At 36.0% G+C, this 21,026-nt stretch overlaps 1 protein-coding gene across 6 annotated transcripts in view; it reads right to left on the bottom strand.

The window, feature by feature from the left end:
* MKLN1 (muskelin 1) overlaps nucleotides 1-21,026 on the bottom strand; it is a 376,455-nt gene that overhangs the window by 58,885 nt on the left and 296,544 nt on the right. For all 6 annotated transcript variants that reach the window (XM_073009344.1, XM_073009343.1, XM_007982951.3 and 3 more), the window contains 3 exons: nucleotides 19,216-19,293; nucleotides 16,038-16,103; nucleotides 1,523-1,635 (listed from right to left, as the gene is read on the bottom strand). In XM_073009344.1, the coding sequence (XP_072865445.1) occupies nucleotides 1,523-1,635; nucleotides 16,038-16,103; nucleotides 19,216-19,293 (257 nt within the window). The remainder of the gene's footprint in view (nucleotides 1-1,522; nucleotides 1,636-16,037; nucleotides 16,104-19,215; nucleotides 19,294-21,026) is intronic.

Genomic DNA, 21,026 nt, shown 5'->3' with positions numbered 1-21,026 from the left:
CTGGGATTACAGGCATGAGTCACTGTGCCCAGCCTTGTTTTTGTTTTGAGATAGGGTCTTGTTCTGTCACCCAGGCTGGAGGCAATGCCACAGTAATGGCCCACTGCAGTCTCCACCTCCAGTCCTCAAGCAATTCTCCTGCCTTGGCCTCCCAAAGTGCTGTGATTATAGGTGTAAGCCACCACACCAAGCCCAAATATGCTTTTTAAAGACTGTGTTGATGAACAGAGAATAGGTCAACAATGGAGACATAAAAAGTATAAGAAACCATAAAGTTGAAAAAACTGCCAAAAGGAATGGAGAGGAAAAGACATTTGAAATGTGGTATTGGATGACCTGTTGGATCATGCCAGGCACTTGGAGAACTGTTGGATCTTAGGCACTAATTAGACACATTCACTGAAGAAGAGGGAGGATTTTAGGATGAAACCTAGGCTTAACACAAGAATAATTACAGATGTCATCACCCTAGATTTACGATACTTTAGTAGAAAAAAGTTAATTTTTTTTTTTAAAGAGTTGTCTTTTGTTGTTGAAGACAGAAATAATCATTTCAGAAAACAGTACTTCAATACTGAAAAAGGAAGGCCACTTACACATCCTTTCCCAGGGGTAAGAAAAGTAAATCAGAATTTCAACATATATTTGAAAAAACAAAAACTGTCCAGTGATTAATCCTCGAACAGTTTTTATTAACATAGTTTCAGAGTAAGCAAGAACCTAGTTCCCCAGGATTAAAGACACAGCACTAGATCTTTGGAAATGGCCTTCCTAGATCAAAATCAGTGGGTTATGAATTAGGCCTTTTTATCTCCTTTTCATTTGAGGCTCCTACTGTTTTCTTACAGTTCATTTTTCACTTTATATCCTGAAACAGTTTAAATGGAGAGTGCAATTAAAATGTTCTACAATGATTTGAAAAAATAATAAATGAATTAATATTTGCTTTACTTCAGGATATAATCATGCACTTAATTCAAAGCCATAGACCTAAACCATCTTATTCACTATGGAAACGCTTTATGTATATGGGCATACACAGACATGCACATGCACACATATGTACAATTTTAATAAAAGATAATATATATCATTTATGAAAACTGACATATAGTAAAATAACAGGGGCCAAAATAGTGAGATAGCAAGAGTGTCAAAAGTACAATATTCCAGAAGAAATAAAAATAAGATGAACGTTAAAAATAAGAATAGAGGTAGTGGAGACATGAGCAAAAAAGACAGTTACACAGTTACATTTCTAGGCTAATGCAGTTTAAAAACAAAATGATATAAAAATCCCCATTTCTATCTCTCTCTATAAAACAGATTTGGTTGTGTATCAGTAGCTGAAGAGCCAGTTATAGAAGCTGAAATTCAAGAGTACTTAAAAAAACCTGTTTACCACAAACTCTATTGCTACTACTGCTGATAGACATTAGTGAAGAATATAATCACGCCGAAAAACAAGTGCACATCTACGCCCCTACTGTAATAGAGATGTATGAAAAGTCTGAGAACTTGCCTCTTTTTCAGTGTCTCTAGAGATACATGTCCACTGGTTCTCCTTCACACTGTACGCCCAGAAGTCAGCAAGATCTTGTGTTCCATCCCAGCCACCAAACAAATAAACAGTCTCTATGAAAATCAGAAAAATATGTGTAAAAAAATAAAGGACAAAATAAACATAGGCACCCAAACCTACAGCTGTTTCTAAGACCACTTAAGAAGGTACATCTAAATAAAATTTAAAATAAAAATTTTAACCTGGTAACTCTCTCAAATATATACTAGACTAGTATATCCTAAGAATGAATGGATGCTGTAGAACCACTATTTTGAGAGATTTATAAAAATACAGATAAGTAGGAGGCATGTCCCAAGATTCTGATTGCACAGGTTTTCAATGGGTAAAAATGAGTCTGTATTTGTAAAGTATCCCAGAAAAATCTAATGGGCAGCTGGTTTGGAGCTTCTGTTTTTGGCCTTGAAAACTTTACATTTACCAGCTTCTTAATAATGCAGCCACTTTTTATCTGCTATGGAATTTTAAAATTCAGATTGTAAAAAATAAAAACTCCAGAGGAATAAACAGTGTAAAAGTATAGCATAAGAACATTTAGCTGTTTTTGAAAAAAGTCATATTAAAGGTAATTTCTCTCTATTGCTATATTAAAAACAATGGCTAAAACTAGCTATAAGTTAAAATTAGATATCTTAAGAAAAAGTGATCCATAGCTTTGATATTCCTATAAAAACTGGGGAAAATTTTTCCAAATATATGGTGGTACATTTAACTCATCAGAAATTATCCTTTAAGTCATTCTAAGTATCTTGAGAATTTTGTTTCTTCTGACTCTGAAATGTCTACTATATTCATGGACTTTATCACTGACAAAACTGATTTTCTTGCTCAGTGAATAATGAATCTTTACATATAACATTGCATATCATAGATCCTTCTTTATTTTCATTATTCATTTATTTTGAGACCGGGTCTCTCTCTGTTGCCCAGGCTGGAGTGCAGTGGTGCAATCATGGCTCACTGCAGCCTCCTGGGTTCAAGCAATCCCCCCAACCCAGCCTCTTGAGTAGCTGGGACTACAAGCATGTGCCACCATGCCCAGCTAACTTTTTTTCTGGGGGTTGGGGGGGTACAGACAGGGGCTCACTATGTCATCCAGGCTGGTATTGAACTCCTGGCCTCAAGCAATCCTCCTGCCTCAGCCTCCCAAAGCGCTGAGATTATAGGCATGACCCACCCCATCTAGCCCCTTCTTTATGCAATAATAGTGCGTTTCCAACTGGGTGCGGTGGCTCATGCCTGTAATCCCAGCACTTTTTGGGGGCTGAGGCGGGTGCATCACGAGGTTAGGTGTTTGAGATCAGCCTGGCCAACACAGTGAAACTTCGTTTCTACTAAACATACAAAAAAATTAGCCAGGTGTGGTGATGGGCGCCTGTAATCCCAGCTATTCAGGAGGCTGAGGCAGGAGGATCACTTAAACCTGGGAGGCGGAGGTTGCAGTGAGCTGAGATCACGCCACTGCACTCCAGCCTGGTGTGACAGTGTGAGACTCTGTCTCAAAAAATAAAACATAAAAAAAAGTTGTTTCCTTTCTTCAAATATTTCCCCCTTTGTAACTGTTTTAAGTCTACCAGTTGTATAAGCTCACCAATGATTATCTTTTAATGTTAAATAAAACACTATATGAAAACTGTAAAGTCATGTACTCTCTAACTAACACACCTTAGGTCTGTATATATGGAAGCTGCCATCCAAGTTATATCCCACCATGCAAGGTTACAATTCAAAGTGTACTTGGAAATACTAGAAGACTATTTAAGAAAACCTTTTGTCATTCACAGAGTTAGGCTATCTTCTACAAGATTGCTGTCATATTTGCATATAATTTCAAACTCTAAGTAAATTTTTCAAGTGATTTGTCTCTTCTATCCCCCAAATACCTGGGGAAATAAAAAAAAATGTTTCACTGTTTTCTGGATAAGAACAGGCCACTGGAGGACGACTGAGTTCTAGTACTAACTGGGTGATCAGTACAGATCATTTAAACCTCCTAGGTTTTAGTTTTTTCGTCTGCAAAATTCTCAGTGTTATGAAGTCCTTCACAACTCATGTAAAATAAGTTACATGAGGCCAGGCACAGTGGCTCATCTGAGGTCGGGAGTTCGAGACCAGCCTGGTCAACATGGTGAAATCCCATCTATACCAAAAACACAAAAATTAGCCTTTCATGGTGGCACACATCTGTAATCCCAGCTACTCAAGAGGCTGAGGTAGGAGAATCGCTTGAACCCAGGAGGTGGAGGCTTCTGTGAGCTGAGATTGCACCACTTCACTCCAGCCTGGGCAACATAGCAAGACTCCATCTAAAAAAAAAAAAGTTACATGAAAACATTCTGAAGGCTGACAAGTATGAACATCACTTCTACCTTTAAAATATGCATAAAAATGAAAAATACTCTATAGCTACTAAGTACAATAAAAATGATATTATAACTGACTACATGCCTAATTCAGTACATAAAAAACTTTCGGCGCTGTATAAGTGTGAAATAATGCCAATTATTTCAAACTACCAAAAAAACTGTCCTATCTTGGAACTATAAAACAATCCATTATCATCAGTTAAGTAACATTCTGTTTCCAAAATGGCACACGGTAATACTCAGACACATAATTTTACAGCAAAAAAAAAAAAAAAAAAAAAAAAAAAAAAAAAAAAAAATTAAAGAATTTTCATCTGCCTTAAAAATTATTTGCCAAGGCCTCACTAAAAGGAAATTAACCCTGTTAAATTCTGAAGCCTGGAGAGGGGGTATATAACTAAAATAGCAATAGCAATTGACCTTTTGTTTTACAGTGTTTCTGGGTACCCTCTGGATAAGGTTACCCTGGTTCATTAACTTTAATAACCCTTCCTCTTGGGCTCTGGGTTCTCAATGTTCTTTCTGAAAAGCAGGTCTCTTTGTACGCATAAATTCTCACAGCAAAGAAAACCCACATTTCCACAACAGCCTCATTGATAGCTGAGCAAAATAAAATCTGGCACGCAGTAAGCATCCTAATGGAATTAAGCCAAGATGTCATTCCTATCCATGAAGGCTTTGTGGTCCCAGCTGAAGTTTAATAGTAAAATTAAATGAATCAGATGGAAACTGAGCCTTCTGACATACCTGAATGAAAATGCATAACAAAAATTTTAATTAATTCATCTAATTATTTAAGTCATGCAAAGAAGAACTATTATCCGGAAACAGACACCAGAAAAGGTATTATTTAATGCACAAAGGATATCAAAGGCCTTTAAAAATTATGGATATAACTGGAGAGAACTGTAGAGAGAAGTAAGGAAGTAAAAAGGAGAAAAAAGAAAGCATTAATATTTGCAGTAAGGTAGTAGATTGGTTAGGGAAGCTCATTCTCGTGCTTATACGTTCTATAATAATTCATTTACATCTGGGGCAGTACGATCTTCTTCAAGGAGCAACCCCTTCACCACTTCTCTATATTTTTTCTGAATGGGGTATAGGCTATAGTGTCTATCCATTTCTCCCAGCACTTTGAGGAATGTTTATTTAACACTTTTTGAGTACTGAGAATTAGCAAAGCACTTTAGAGAATTAAAAAGAAAGAAGACATAGTCAGTCCCCAGTCCCTATCCTCAAGGAACTTACAATCTAGTCAAGAATATCAAAAGGCAAACAGATCAACATAACGCAAGGCAGACTAAATGTCATAAGAAAGGTAAACAAGGTAAAAAGCACCTGAGGGTTCAAAAGAGGGAAGAGAGTATATCTGGCTGAGGGGACTCAGAAGAGATTTCATGGTGACAGTGGTATTTGACCTATGCACCAGCAGGAAGGCAGGATACAGAACCAAAAAAAATAAATAAATAAATAACAAAAGTATAGAGACAGAAAAACACATCATAAGTGTTGTTTTTTGTTTGTTGTTTTTTTTTTTTTTTTTTTTTGAGACGGAGTCTTGCTCTGTGCCCCAGGCTGGAGTGCAGTGGCGCGATCTCGGCTCACTGCAAGCTCCGCCCCCCCGGGTTCACGCCATTCTCCTGCCTCAGCCTCCTGAGTAGCTGGGACTACAGGTGCCCGCCACCTCGCCCGGCTAATTTTCTTGTATTTTTAGTAGAGACGGGGTTTCACCGTGTTAGCCAGGATGGTCTCGATCTCCTGACCTCGTGATCCGCCCGTCTCGGCCTCCCAAAGTGCTGGGATTACAGGCTTGAGCCACCGCGCCCGGCCTCATCGTAAGTGTTTTAAGGAACGTGTACTCTAGTCAGGCAAATCCTGGCTACAATCCTGGCTCTATCACCACAGCTATGCGACCACCACACAGTTCCTTAACTATTGGTTTCTTAATCTCTAAGATGTGATACAGTATCTATCCCATAAAGCTGCTGTGAGAATTAAATTAAATTAAATTAAATAACGCATGTTAAATGGTTAAACTGTATGATGAATAAATACACTGTTTGATTTAAAAGAACACATAGGTAGGAAGTGGAGAGGAGGTTAAAAGACAGGCAGTGTCCAGATCATGGAAGGGATTAAATAACAGGATAAGGGCTTTGAACTTGATTCCACACAGACAGTGGAGAAGCCACAGAAGATCTTAGGCAGAGGAGTAACAAGGTAACATCTGAACTTGCAGCATACAGGACTGACTGAAGGAGTTGAGAATGACAGGGATTGGAGGTACAGTGGCCAGTAATAGCTTATGTTCGAAATGTCAAACAAATTTCATTCTAAAACACTGAGTCAATCAATCACCAATCAATCTATTTTTCATTACTTAGGCCACAAAAACTAAAATTCAACCATATTCTTTGGTATACTACATGTACCAATTTGGTACCAGTATAAAACAAACTCTGGAGCTACCTACTACCAGTAGTACTAATCTACACATCTTATATGCACTAAAAATAATGTAGAAATCTAAGGTATATAAAGACATCTCAGTGTCTTTTTGCATAATGGAACAGGCTTTTTATTTTTAGTGCCCAAGTGCAATATCTGTCTTCTACTTTGATTTTTAGGATAAATCAGACTGTGTTGATTGCATAACCCTCCACAAGATGGCACACTACTTTTGCAGTTAAATCAGTTTTTCAGTTTTTCCACTTTGACACTGTATAGGATGCATATACTATGCATTGACATAGCCCTGACCCAAAACTTAGACAAAATTCATGTATCAAAAAGAAGAGGTAGGGGAAGGGTTAACAGGCTGGTGAAATAAGTTACCTTAATTCTCAGACACTGACAGAAAAATTTTTTTGAAAAAAGGTTTTAAGAAAAACAAATTTATCTTTAAGATAGAAATAAAACTCTATAATAATTAGACAAAGAGTTTAAATCCTTCTAAAAGTGAAGTTTAGTAAGACTTAAATTAACATGACAATTTTTGAAGAGAGAAATAAATGGTAAGGGGAAAAATATTTTATATGCTCTTTACCCTTCCCTTCTTAAGCCATCCCCTTGAAGTATCATGACCCAGCAGATTATCAACTGGATTCACTGCCTCCCTTTTTAAATAGAACTGTATTCTTATGTAAAGCTATGGTTACAACACTATCTAAATCTTTTGGGTGAATTCAACATACAGTAACTTTCCTTGCTAAAAGGCTGAATGTTATGCCTATGACAATATACTTTGTACTCTTAATGAAGTCTACATTTCAGAATTACTTTCTGTTAACTGTGTAAAAGAAAGATGCACATTACTTTCAGAAATACAGCCACATGAATAAATTTGTAATAGCAACCAAAACCCATGTTTAGGCACTCCCTTCAAGTTTCTTTAAGGAACATCAAGAAAAACTGTACGTGGTACCACAAAACAAAAGCACTTTCAGGCTGGACGTGGTGGCTCACTCCTGTAATCCCAGCACTTTGGGAGGCCAAGGTGGGAGGATCACCTGAGGTCGGGAGTTCGAGACCACCCTGACCAACATGGAGAAACCTTGGCTCTCCTAAAAACACAAAATTAGCCGGGCGTGGTGGCACATGCCTGTAATCCCACCTACTCGGGAGGCTGAGGCGGGAGAATCGCTTGAACCCAGGATGTGGAGGTTGCGGTGAGCTGAGATTACGCCACTGCATCCCAGCCTGGACGACAAGAGCGAGACTCCGTCTCAAAAAAATAAATAAATAAAAATAAATAAAAATAAATAAATAAATAATAATAAATAAAAGCACTTTCACATAATTGCTATAGAATAGTTAAAGGTTCAAATTTCTACAGAAGGGCTCTTCCAAGTGACAAGCAACTCTCCATCAACTTCTTTTGTAGATACCAAATATTAGAGCTTTGCCTAAGTCTTCGTACCTGCTCTGATTGAGAAAGAAGAAAAAGGCTTAAACTGTAGGTTCTCAAAATGTAATGAGAGTTACACAACAAGGAACAGCCTAACACAATGGAAATGTATTAATACATTTCTAACTCAGCAGACTTCCACACTGAAACAAAATAGACATGGCTTTTCTCTCTTTCTATTCACTGTTCTTATCCCAGTCGAAAACCAAGTCACAGTTGAAGAATCTTAAGTGGAGAGATGCCAGGTACAGGGATTACAATTAATAAAACGGATCCAGTAGGACAAATCCAGTAGGACAAATCCAGTAGGACAAAATACAACATTCCTTCTCTACCATGGCATGAATGATAGGGCCCCCTTAGGATGGAAGAAAGCTTTGAAAATTAAATAATAAAATTTGTGCCATCATACACCTTTTAAAATGGTCACTGTATTCTTAGAGAAGGCAGCAACATGGGGGGGAAAAACCCTATAGACTAAAAAAAGAAAATAAAATCTATGTACTACTAAGTTTCTAATATCTAAGAAAACAAGGTATATGAAACACCAGGAAGCAACAATTGCTTTAAAATATAAGCCATGTTAAATAAGCTGAAATTAACTTTATGAAGTTTTACTCTAGTGAAGGTGTTCTTTGTAAAAAAAAATTTCTAGAGACAGAATCTTGCTCTGTTGCCTGGACTGGAGTGCAGTGGCATAATCATAGCTCACTGCAGCCTCGAACTTTTGGGCTCAAGCTATCCAAGCCTTAGCCTCCCACACGGCTGGGACTACAGGCACGTGTCACCATGCCTGGCTAATTAAAAAAAATATTTTGTAGAGACAGAGGTCTTGCTATGTTGCCCAGGCTGATCTCGAACCCCCGGCCTCAAGTGATCCTTCCACCTCGGCATCCCAAAACTCTGGGATTATAGGTATGAGCTACCATGTCTGGCCAGTGTTCTTAATTTTGTGAGTTAATAAGAGTCTCTTTGATTATCTGAAGGCATGGATTCTCTTCCTAGAAAAAATTTGCAAATAGACAACATGTTGCACCTAACTTCAACAGATAAAGAACCCTTGTGCTGGAAAACTTCAAAATGCATATTTAAAGTAATAACTGAGCTTCTTTAAACTATATTTTACTACTTATGCACCAATTTTGTTAACATGGAATTTCCTGGTTGTTCAAACTCTACTTAGAGAAAGTTATTCTTTACTACTAAACCTACCTGATCTTCATCAACAATATTCTTATATGCACTTTAGTATTTTGTCTCAAAAATATTATAAATATATTTATGGTTTCCCTTCCCTAAGGCACTAATTATACAAAAGATTAAACAAATATACCAAAATAACATTGATTTTTTTAGAAGGTGGAATTATGAGTGAGTTACTTTTTCCCCTCAACACTGCTTTTCAAATTGTTTTAAACTTTTTCGAAAATTTTTTAATTACTTTAAAACATTTCCATAGTGAAATTTTGTCCAATTATACAAAAAAAACAAAAGTTCCTTTGAGTTATATAAAATTATCTCAGCATAATTAATCACTGCTGCATATTAATATATGGCATATCAAATGCATGTTATATAAATATTATATGCATATATAAAATACATTATTTCATTTAACTCTCATAATTATTTAGTTTATTATCACCATTTTAATCAATACAATTCATTCAAGATTGAACAAGAAGTCAGGGTTAGAGCCAGGATTCAATCTCAGGGATGTCAGACACCCATCTTTCCTTCCCACAAACTTAACACCTACCTATTATATTTGGCTGCCATATCATTAAGATCCGACTAGAAAGGTTCTTTCAAAGATTGATGATAAATACAATCTCTTTGAAAGTGATTAAGATCAACCTGATAATTAAGATAACTGCTGATCAATAACACAGCTATGGTACCTAAATGATTAAATAAATACTAACAGTATATGAAAGCCCTCAGTAAATCATGCTACTAATAGTCATAATAGAAACATAGAAGAAATTTTGGAGAGAAAAACCCAAGGATATACCAGATTCTGCACTTGAGCCCAAACCAAGTTCAGAAAGCAACAAATTTTACTTTAACAAATGCAAAGCTCTATATTTAGTTTTTCTACCTAGATCCCAAAGTAATGATAATTACAGCTTTGGGAAGCATAGTCTAAATGGTATAACAAGCAGAATCTGAAAATTTAAATATGTTTGAATATAACCAATAAAATAGATCCACTACAGAAAATATTAGTATAGTATAATACATGACATAATAACCTGATCTACTTATCAAGGTTTACAGCAGTGTCTGAAAACAGTTTCCAAGTAAATATTTTTCTTTCTACCCAAAGGAAAATGAATTTTAAAACTTTGATCCAATCCAACAAATATTTAGTACACGTCTACTCCATACTAGGCCCTATAGTCATAAAAATAAATGAGGCAAGATCCTTGGCCTTCCCCCTTGTCCATGGGGCTGGGAAGCTGGAGAGACAGCAATGGTATACACAATACCTATGTGAACAACTCTAAAACAATGTGAAAATTATTGTAGTAATAACGGTTTGAACAGTGTTACATAAATACAGAGGGAATTATTATTTTGCTTAGATGTATCTCCTGAACCTCAAACTAATATATCCAACTGCTTACTTGACATACCTATGCAGATGTCTAACTGGCATCTCAGACTTAACTTGTCTAAAATCAAGTTGCTGAACAACCCACCATATGGGATCCTCTTGTACCCATCTTAGAGAATGGTTACACCATTTTTCTAATTGTTCAGGTCAAAACTTTAAGTCATCCTTAGCTTCTTTTTCTCACACTCCTCATCCAGTTCCTCAAAAAATCCTGTCAGCTCTATATGATACCTTTTAAAATACATCCAAAATGTGATGAATTTTCAACATTACTACTACCATTCTGGTATAAGCCAATGCTATAATCACTTCTCAGATGAGCAACAGGCTCCTTAAAGGACTTGTTGCTCTTCACTCAATTTGTTTTGTTAAACTGCAAGGTCAGTTCATAGCGTTTCTTAAACCCAACAATGGCTTCCCACTTCACTCTGCACATAGGTTAAAGTCTCAAACAAAGTCCTAAAAAATTCAACACAATTTGTCCCCCCACTATTTCTCTGACTTCACCTCTTACCACTCTCCTTCTCACATACCTCTGATCTAGCAACAAAAATTCTGGAAAAAAAACAAGAGTAGTAGAAAGGTGGCAATGTTTTACTTTGTAATAATATCTGTTCAATAATGAATATCACCTGTATGAAGACACTTTATTTGAATACCTGGTTCAGCAGTACTTACCATAAAATGTCAAAAATTAAGGGATTAAGCTCTTTAGAATATCTGTAATGAGGCCAGGCACAATGGCTCATGTATGTAATCCCAGCACTTTGGGAGGCCAAGACAGGATGGTCACTTGAGGTCAGAAGTTCAGGACCAGCCTGGCCAACATGGCAGAACAGTGTCCTAGTGTCCTACTAAAAATACAAAAATTAGCTGGGTGGGCGCCTATAACCCCAGCTACTCGGGAGGCTGAGACAGAAGAATTGCTTGAACCCCAGAGGCAGAGGTTGCAGTGAACCGAGCTCACGCAACTGCACTCCAGCCTGGGCAACAGAGCGAGACTCTGTCTTAAAAAAAAAAATATATATATATATAAAATAAATATATATTTTTATATAAATATATAAATTTATATATATATATAAAATGAATCTTCCCAGAAAACTGCACAAAGACAAAAATTTTGCACACCATTTAAAGATTATCATGGGCCTCCTTAAAACCTATTCATGAAGCTTCATGTAAACAAACATGAAATATATCCCAAGGCTAGAGAACAGAACAAAAACTTGACAGCAACAGCTAGCTGAGACAAAAGATTGGGAATGCCGCCCTGTGAAAGTTGTTAGACTTCTGAATAGTGTTTTCTGGTTTCTTTTGTTTTCTCCTGATCAGATTCCTGGATTACCCACACTCACAACCAGAGACCTGTTTAATTTAACCTGAACCGTAATTTCAGTCTTGTGAAAGTTCAGAGTTTTTCCTATTGAGTCCCAGGGCATCTTTCCTCATATTTCTCTCTGCTTCCAGACACTGGAATCCACAGAAGTTGCCTCACTACTGCCCTACCTCAGTTTGAACCCCAAACCTAATTGTCTCACCAGTTTCTACCACAAAATAAATAAATAAAAATCAACTCCCAAATCAATTTTACTAGAGAAAACTTCTAAGAATCTGGTGAGTAAAGAAACAGTCATGTCATGAAATGTGGCATTCTGCCATCCATCTGGCTCTACTACCACTTATCTCAAGCTTGTCCAACCTGCGGCCCATGGGCTGAACGAGGCCCAGAATGGCTTTCAATGTGTCCCAACACAAATTTGTAAACTGTCTTAAAACATTGTGAGACTTTTGTTGCGATTTTTTTTTTTTTTAAGCTCATAAGCTATCATTAGTGTATTTTATGTGTGGTCCAAGACAATTCTTCTTCCAATGTGGCCCAGGGAAGCCAAAAGATTGAACACCCCCGATTTATCTCCAATTTTTTTTTTTTGAGACAAAGTCTTGCTCTTGTCCCCCAGGCTGGAGTGTGATGGCGCGATCTTGGCTCACTGCAACCTCCGCCTCCTGGGTTCAAGCAATTCTCCTGCCTCAGCCCCCTGAGTAGCTGGGATTACAGGCACCTGCCACCACGCCCGGCTAATTTTTGTATTTTTAGTAGAGATGGGGTTTTACTATGTTGGCCAGGCTGGTTTAGAACTCCTGACCTCAGGTGATCCACCCGCCTCAGCCTCCCAAAATGCTGGGATTACAGGCATGAGCCACCGCACCCAGCCATCTCTTTCTGTTTCTTCTTCCCTTTCTCTGATCCTAACGAGACAATTTTTCTCAGTGTTGCAAAAATAGTTCCTTCCACAATCAGGTCTCAGTATTTTACTTTGTACTCCAAAGCACCTTCACCAATACATACAGTTCTCTTCCTAAAACGAATGCTATTGAGTAAAATTTTCTCCAACTTATAATTTAAAGTAGAAAATTTAAAAAATACATTTTAAATAAAAAAATTTTAAACCACTGGTAATTGTACCATCAGACATAACTAAGGTCAATATTTTGGTATGTGTCCTTCTAGTCTTCCCCTCTATAGTAAATGATAAATTTAAAAGGAATCATCACTTCTATCCCTATTTCTATACCAAGATATCAAAATATCGACAAAAGGTTTCAGATAGCTCTTCTTGGAAACATATTTTTTGAATGTAAAAAATGAAAACAAAAAAACAAAAGAGGAATTCTACCTCCAAATGTTTTATATGCCATCTCTATTACTGATAACAAGGATCACCTGAATCTGGTGAAATCCTTTCAACCTCAATGTCCACATATAGTTAGTACTGTTTCCACACTATACGTGGCAATGGTAACATACTGAAAAGCATGAGAACTTGAGCAACAGACAATGTACATTAAATGACCACCCATGATTCCTTTTTAAGGCTGAAAAATCTAGTTTTGTCATCCACCATGGGCCTAAATAAAGTTTGACCCAGAATTCATAACGATTAAAAGAAAAAAAGAAAACACTCCAAATGGGTGCAAAATGGCTCTAACTAAAAAATCTTCTACTAACAGGGTAATTCCCTAGATTTCCTGTGGTAGAAATATTTGCGTAAAAGTGTATTTCTAAAGTACTTCTGTAGCTTTCTATAAACTGCTGTCAATATTGAAGTGTGGATATAGGCCGATTTTTCTTTGTACACCTTCGCTAACCCATAAAAACTCCTTAGAAGCTATCAAAAAGAGATTTACTCCTTTAAAGGTCCATCTGGAGGAAAATTCCGTGACTATAATAGTCATTCTCACTACTCTTTCTTATAATTTCTAAAGTAAATCTAGTAGTTACTCAAATAACATTTTTCCTTTTTTTTTTTTTTTTCCCACGGGGTCTTGCTTTGTTGCCCAGGCAGGTGTGCAGTGGTGTGATGCTGGCTCACTGTAGCCTCCGATCCTGGGCTCAAGCAATCCTTCTGAGTCAGCCTCTCGAGTAGCTGAGACTACAGGCATACACCACCACACTCAGCTAATTTTTTTTATTTCTTATATAGAGGGGGGTCTCACTATGCTGCCCAGGCTGGTCTTGAACTTTTGGGATCAAGCGATCCTCCTGCTTTGGCTTCCCAAAGTGTTGCAACTACAGGCATGAGACAGACACTGTGCCTAGCTGAAATATTTTTTTTAAAGGGAGTAGGGGTAAGGACCCTGACCATCAAGAGTTTGCTAATGCATAAAACAAAAATATTATAGAAAAATATCTAGGTCTTCACGCCACTGCACTCCAGCCTGGGAGACAGAGCAAGACTCCGTCTCAAAAAACAAAAAAACAAAAAAACAAAAAAAGAAAGAAAAATATCTAGGCCTTTATCACTTTATTGTAAGTATTTCAAAGATCTCCGACCTGAAAAGTTAGATTTTAATTCTCAATGACTTGCTCACACTAAGTTCTGTCATGACATTTGCCTATTCTTTGAATAATTTTCTGTTTTCATATTTCATGGATTATAAAAAGAGGAGAATTTTTTTGTCTTTTCTTACACATGTACTTTACCTATCAATAATTAACGCAGTAAGCACTATGAAAATTCCTTCTGCTCCCCCAGATAAGGTGAGCTTTAATTGTTAAAGTAAACCATATTACTTTTATATTTAAGGAAAGTGCATTTTGCTTTAAAAGGTAAAAGCTCTTCTCAAATAAACATAAATTTAGTATATTATTATAGCATACTATAACCAAATTTGTTTGAAAGGGTGGGCTGGGCATGGTAGCTCACACCTGTAATACAAGCAATTTGGGTGGTCCCAGCAGGCAGACTGCTTGAGCCCAGGAGTTCGAGACCAGCCTGGGCAACATAGCAAAACCTCATCTCTATTTTAAAAAAAGGTTGGCGGGGAGGCATGTTTAATAATATTTTTCTTATAGTACTGCTGGAGAAAAAAGAAAAGCATTATAAATTCTACTCTATGTTCAAAAAAAGGGGAAGCTACTGCAGACAATCTAAAAATAAATTCTCATGTCTGTATTCATAAATTATTTAATTATTCTGGATAAAAAAACAATTTGTATATAAATCTGGCTCTTTAGTAAATAAGCATACGAATATTTATTATACTCTCAGGCAGAAAAAAAAGATGCCTAAGACTCTATAGCTAATTCAAGCCTATTTCTGTAGGGCAGAAAGGCATTCGGAAAGAGGGACCAAGATTAAGAAAGTCAATTCCTATATGCCTTAAAATGAACCTTTTCCAAAGAGACCCTAATAACAGTCTCAAACCAGTTCAGAGGTGATCATAGAAATTTAGCTTTTAATTTTAAAAGAAAAGTTATAATTTCTCATCTTACAAAAATTATGAAAATAAATTCATGTCAAGAAGACTTAGTATCTACATTGTAACCATTTTTATTCTTAATTATTTTATGAGTCTCCAGAGCAATTATTTTATTCCCGAAGCAATATGAGTTGGCATAACACACAGTAGAATTGAGCATTCATTACTCTTGGAAAGAGTGGTATTCTATGCAGTAAAGTTTTCTAAAATCCAATAATAACATATAACTATGCTAGATTATTGGTATTATTTGCTTTTTAAGTGGCTAATCTGAGACCTATTATAATGTTGGCATTAACCTCTAAATATTATGGTAATTAAGTTTTCCTAGGTTTCAGAAACTTAAGAAACATGTTTGCTACCAAGCTTCAGAACAAAATTTAAAAGGCAGGAAAAAAATACAAAAACAAAAAACAACAACTAAAACAACGAAATTATTTACAGGCTTGTGAAAAGTTTTTAGCAATTAATGGACTTACCAACACTTGGCTGCCTAATTTGATATCTGCTTCCTCTGAAAATGTATTTTCGTTCTCTTTATTCCAGTAATTCTCATATTACTCTACTACAATATAAGCGCAACAAAAATCCAGAAGTACACCAGTTTTCCATGAAAATACAACACATATAAACTAGACACATACACACATAATATAAGCCCACATGTTACACTTTTTTTAGGCAATCTAATCTCATTTGTGTAAGAGCCCCCCACCCCCACCCCTGACCCTTCCTTACCTGTTTAGATGATGCCTGTAGCCAATGAAGATTTTGTTTTCCATTGCAACTGCTACTCACCTGTTTGAACATCAATAACCATCTGATGGCCTCCTCTCATTCCTGGTCGGTTATCTTCCCCATCACCTTTAGTAGAAATAACAGTTTCTTTTAAAGGAATAACAAACAACAGCATACCCAGAGTAAATTTATTCATAAGTCTGTAATCAGTAGTAAAAATAACCCACACTTATTTTTTCAAAATATTAAGAATAAGTAAAAGGACTCATAAAAGTAACAGTATGACTCAAATCTGTATTTATAATAATCTTGTTCTTTTTTCCAAATGCTTTCAGGACATGAATGAACTTGGAAGTTATTTTTATTTATGATCAATGCCACAAACCAGCAGACACAAAATATTATACAAAAACATAAAACAAAAATCTCTAAGCCACTTGGGTGCCAAAGTGAAGGTCAAAAACAATTACAAAATTGATCTCCTGTATATATTTTAGGCATAGTTCATTAGTATAATGAACAGTTTTAAAGTTGAGTTATTAAACTATTTACAAAAACAAAGATGTTATCAAGTTTTATATTAATGATATTAATTTTGTATAATGTATACAATTATTTTGTATAATTTTTGTACAATTTTGTACTTTGTATAATTATTTTATATAACTTTGTATAACGTATTAATTTTGTGCCAATATTTCAACAATCAGTTCCCACCTAATTTACCAACTACTTCATGTAAGTACTGACTGAAGAAATCTAAGATTTACTTCACTTTGATTCTTATTTCCGTCAGAGTTTAATAGGCAGGTTTAAATACAATCAGTAAAACTTTATTTAAACTTCCAAAAGAGAACACTATTATTCAACTTGTATCTAATCTTACTTTACACCAAATTGGTAAAACCCTGTCTCTACTAAAATACAAAAAATTAGGCATGGTGGCATGCGCTTGTAATCCCAGCTACTCAGGAGGCTGAGGCAGGAGAACCACTTGAACCCGGGAGGCGGAGGTTGCAATGAGCCGAGGTTGCATCACTGCACTCCAGCTGGGCAATGACAGCAAGACTCCATCTCAAAAAAAAAAAAAAGTTATAACTTCATTTCGGTAGTTCAAAAGGTTATAAGATTCTAATGTCTTACCTGATATAAACTAGAAAGCCTAAGGCTTTCTTCATAACTCTCCTATTAGTTGAAATATATTACTTTGGCTAATAAGTTTCCCTGTATTGGCTTTCTCCTAATGTAAAATGGAGACTATCCAATTTTATACTAATTTCACAAGGGTGCTATGAAAATGACTCAAATGTCAGTTCTTATATACAGAAAATAAGACACAAAACTGAAGCTTTTCATTACTACTATATTCAGCGGCTAATCGTCCAGAAGTTCCCTTCAGATCCTTTCTCCTAATAGTTAAGCCTTTAGATTGTGCATTTATTATCATTGAAGTTTTGCCCTTTCTTCTTTTCTTCCCCCATTAGTCAGTATCACCATTTTTAAGAATAGAGATAAGAAAGTATATTCATCCCTGAGAGGTCTGAGGGAAAAAAGAAAGCATTAAAATGAATCCATTTTCAGTATGTTTGTATTTTATATGTTGAATCCATTAGTTTGCAAATACACAATTATAGTCTGTTTGCTATAATATGTGTCTTTAAAGAAAATTACCTCATACATGACTGATAAAATAGGGGAATGATGCTCATCTAACATCAATTATGGAGGTTCTTGAGCAATTTTCCCCTGCATATTAATGTGCAACACCATCAGGAGAAAGCTTTCTCAAAACTAAAGAGAAGTCCTTAGCAATACATGAAGACCACAATGGAAAAAGCTCAGTATCCACAGAACTGTCTTCCTTTAATGCAAACAGTTGCATTAAGAAATTGCTACACTTTCCACTATGTTAACTATCTGGCAAAGCAGTGAGTACAGATGAAGAAGTGACAAAAACTTCCCCCTTATATGAAAATAAGGGATTCATGAAGAAGACTATACTCTGGATCTGATTTCAAGTTTTGATGAAAACAATCTTTATTAGAAGCAAATGCCCTCCAGGATCCACATTTCAAAGATGAAGGCATGCGCCCAGGGCTTAAGTCTAAACACACTATGATGTTCAATATAAATACCTTTGAAGATTTAAATGCACTGATAATAATTTTTATTATAATTATTACACTAGTTTTTATTAGTAGCTGGTTATAAAGTTCCACAGATTTGGAATGGTCTTCTGCCTTTCTATTTTTCTTACATGCCCTGCTAGGTTTAGCAAGCAATTTTGCAGAACTTAAGCTTTTCAAGAACATGCGTATGGCAATACAACACAGCCTATAATTTTATACCATGCATCTATCAAAGCAGTTTATAATGATATTCTGTGTAAAAGCTGCCCAACCTTCTGTTATGGCAGTAAAACAAAAAGGTTTAAAAAGAAAATTTTAATATAACAACGAATTCTACTACCTGGTTAAGGAACCTATGTCTTGTTTTAAACATCTGCTTTTTATTTATTTTGTTATGGTTGTTGTTTTGTTTTTTGAGACACAGTCTCACTCTGCTGCCCAGGTTGAAGTGCAGTGGTATGAATATGGTTGACTGCAGCCTTGACCTCCCAGGCTCAAGCCACCCTTCTACCTCAGTACCCTAAGCAGCTGGGACAACAGGTGCCTGCCAACGTATCTGGCTTTTTTTTTTTTTTTTTTTTTAAGATGGAGTCTTTATCTGTCTCCCAGTCTGGAGTGCAATAGTGTAATCTCAGCTCACTGCAACCTCTGCCTCACAGGTTCAAGTGGTTCTCCTACCTCAGCCTCCCGAGTAGCTGGGATTACAGGTGCACACCATCACACCCAGCTAATTAATTTTTGTATTTTTAGTGGAGACAGGGTTTCGCCATGTTGGGCAAGCTGGTCTTGAACTACTAACCTCAGGTGACCTGCCCACCTTGGCCTCCCACAGTCTTGGGATTATAGGTGTGAGCCACCACACTCGGCTGTATAGTTAATTTTTTGTAGCGACAGGGTCTCACCATGTTGCCCAGGCCAATCTTGAACCCCTGAGCTCAAGCAATCCTCCTGCGTCGGCCTCCAAAAGTACTGGGATTACAGACATGAGCCACTGCACCTGGCCAACATCTTTTTTATTAACATAGTACTATGACACTTGAACTACCTTGGGAAAACTGAAGACTGAGACATTGAAGAAACAGAACTACAATCTAGAAGGTATGGCTTACCTTTGGTACTTTTGGGAATGATTTGACTCCATCGTGGTTTATATTCCTGTTGACTGATATACTGATTGAACAAGCCATCTGCAAATATTAAAGAATGAGAAAGAATTACACCTTAACTACTTACATTATTTATTATAGAAAAAAATTAAAATTTAAAAGACTACATTAAGAGAAATTACTAATATGTCACTAATAAAAAAACACATTTTCATAAAATATGCATCACTTCAGTTTCACTTCATGCTACCCCAACTATAAATAGTAAAATATTAATTGGCACAACCATGCAAACAAATTGCTTTAGGGGAAGCTCATATTAAACGTACTATGTTTCTCACCATTACTGCACCTATTAGATACAAAGTCATTGCTGCAATCAATGGACAAGTGTGTGACATTACCAAAGGGTTAGAGACCTTGAAAGAAGGAAAAGGGAGTCAACTGGGAGGGAAAAAAAAGTCATAAGGCAATTTAAGGCTGCAAAATAGAAGCAGGAGAAAATAAAAATAAATAATCTGTATAAATGTGCTACTTCATTGAAAAAAGATCTTATATATCTTTAAAAAATCATTTCTATCATTATTATAAATATAATTGGGAAAAGGAAAGGATAATCTAAGATTAGGAGAATTATATTTTAATTTCTTTTTGTGACCTCCCACCACTTGTCTTTATTTCAACTATGAAATTCTTAATCTTTACATCCTATAATGACATGGATTCATTGCATCCCAATCTCTTTCCCCCAACAGTGCTTTGTGCCAGTACTTTTTGCCACCCATATCCAAGAGAACTAGAGAAGAAAATAGAGCTCCAACAACTTTGGTCTAGGTCCTTGATACATTTTCAGGAAAAGGGAACACTAACTTTAACATGTGAATTCCATTATTATACAGTTTTGAGTACAAAACTACATAAAGATAAAAGTACTAACAGCAGTAATAAAACTATACTTATGGAACACTTTGCAAATGTTAGAATTTATGCTGTCTCATCTCATTTAATTCTAAAAACAATCCTATGAAATACACATTATCATCTCCATTTTATAAACCTGGAAATGTGTATTTAAAAAAAGTAAGAAACTTAACCAAAACCACACAGCTCTTACTTAAATGGTGGAGTTGGGACTAAAGTTCTACTACGTTTTCCTTACTCCTGATTCTGCTGTATCAATAAACTCATTATCTACTTATTAAGTTGTTAAACTAGTTAATGTAATGGTATGGAGACTGAACTCCCTACATACATCCCCACATACATACATACATAATTATGAAGCCCTATTCCCGTGGCCCTCAACAAAGATTAGTTTAAGAATGGTATGGAACCCAATTTTGGCTAATGAAACATGAGGAATCTTTTGGGAGACTTCTAGGCAATTTTTCCTTACTTCTAAAGAGACATACAGAAAAGAAAAATCTACTTTTATACTTCTGGAATATCTGCATGTAATGTATACAAATATTAAAGCCAATTTATCGAAGTACAAGAATGTAGTCAATTCTATAATGATGACACAGCAGAGAGAAAGAAAGAAATGATCACTGAGTCAACCAACCATGAAATCCACCTTACCTCTGGACTTCTTGCTATGTGCTACAATAACATTTCCTTAGTTTTTAGGCTACAAACCCTAGCTTTTACATGCACCCAAATAGCGTAATTTATAAAGTGACTTTTACTATAAACTCTGTCATGTGGCTCAATTTAAAAGTAAAACTGTTTTCTGTGATTTATATATTCACCAGAGACTAAGCAATTTAGAGCATTCCCCCTAATCTTTCTTTCCTGGGTAATTATGAAGCTCA

This window comes from Chlorocebus sabaeus, chromosome 21 (assembly GCF_047675955.1).
Source record: "Chlorocebus sabaeus isolate Y175 chromosome 21, mChlSab1.0.hap1, whole genome shotgun sequence".
Classification (NCBI taxonomy): Eukaryota; Metazoa; Chordata; class Mammalia; order Primates; family Cercopithecidae; genus Chlorocebus; species Chlorocebus sabaeus.
This window is presented reverse-complemented; position numbering and strand designations above follow the sequence as displayed.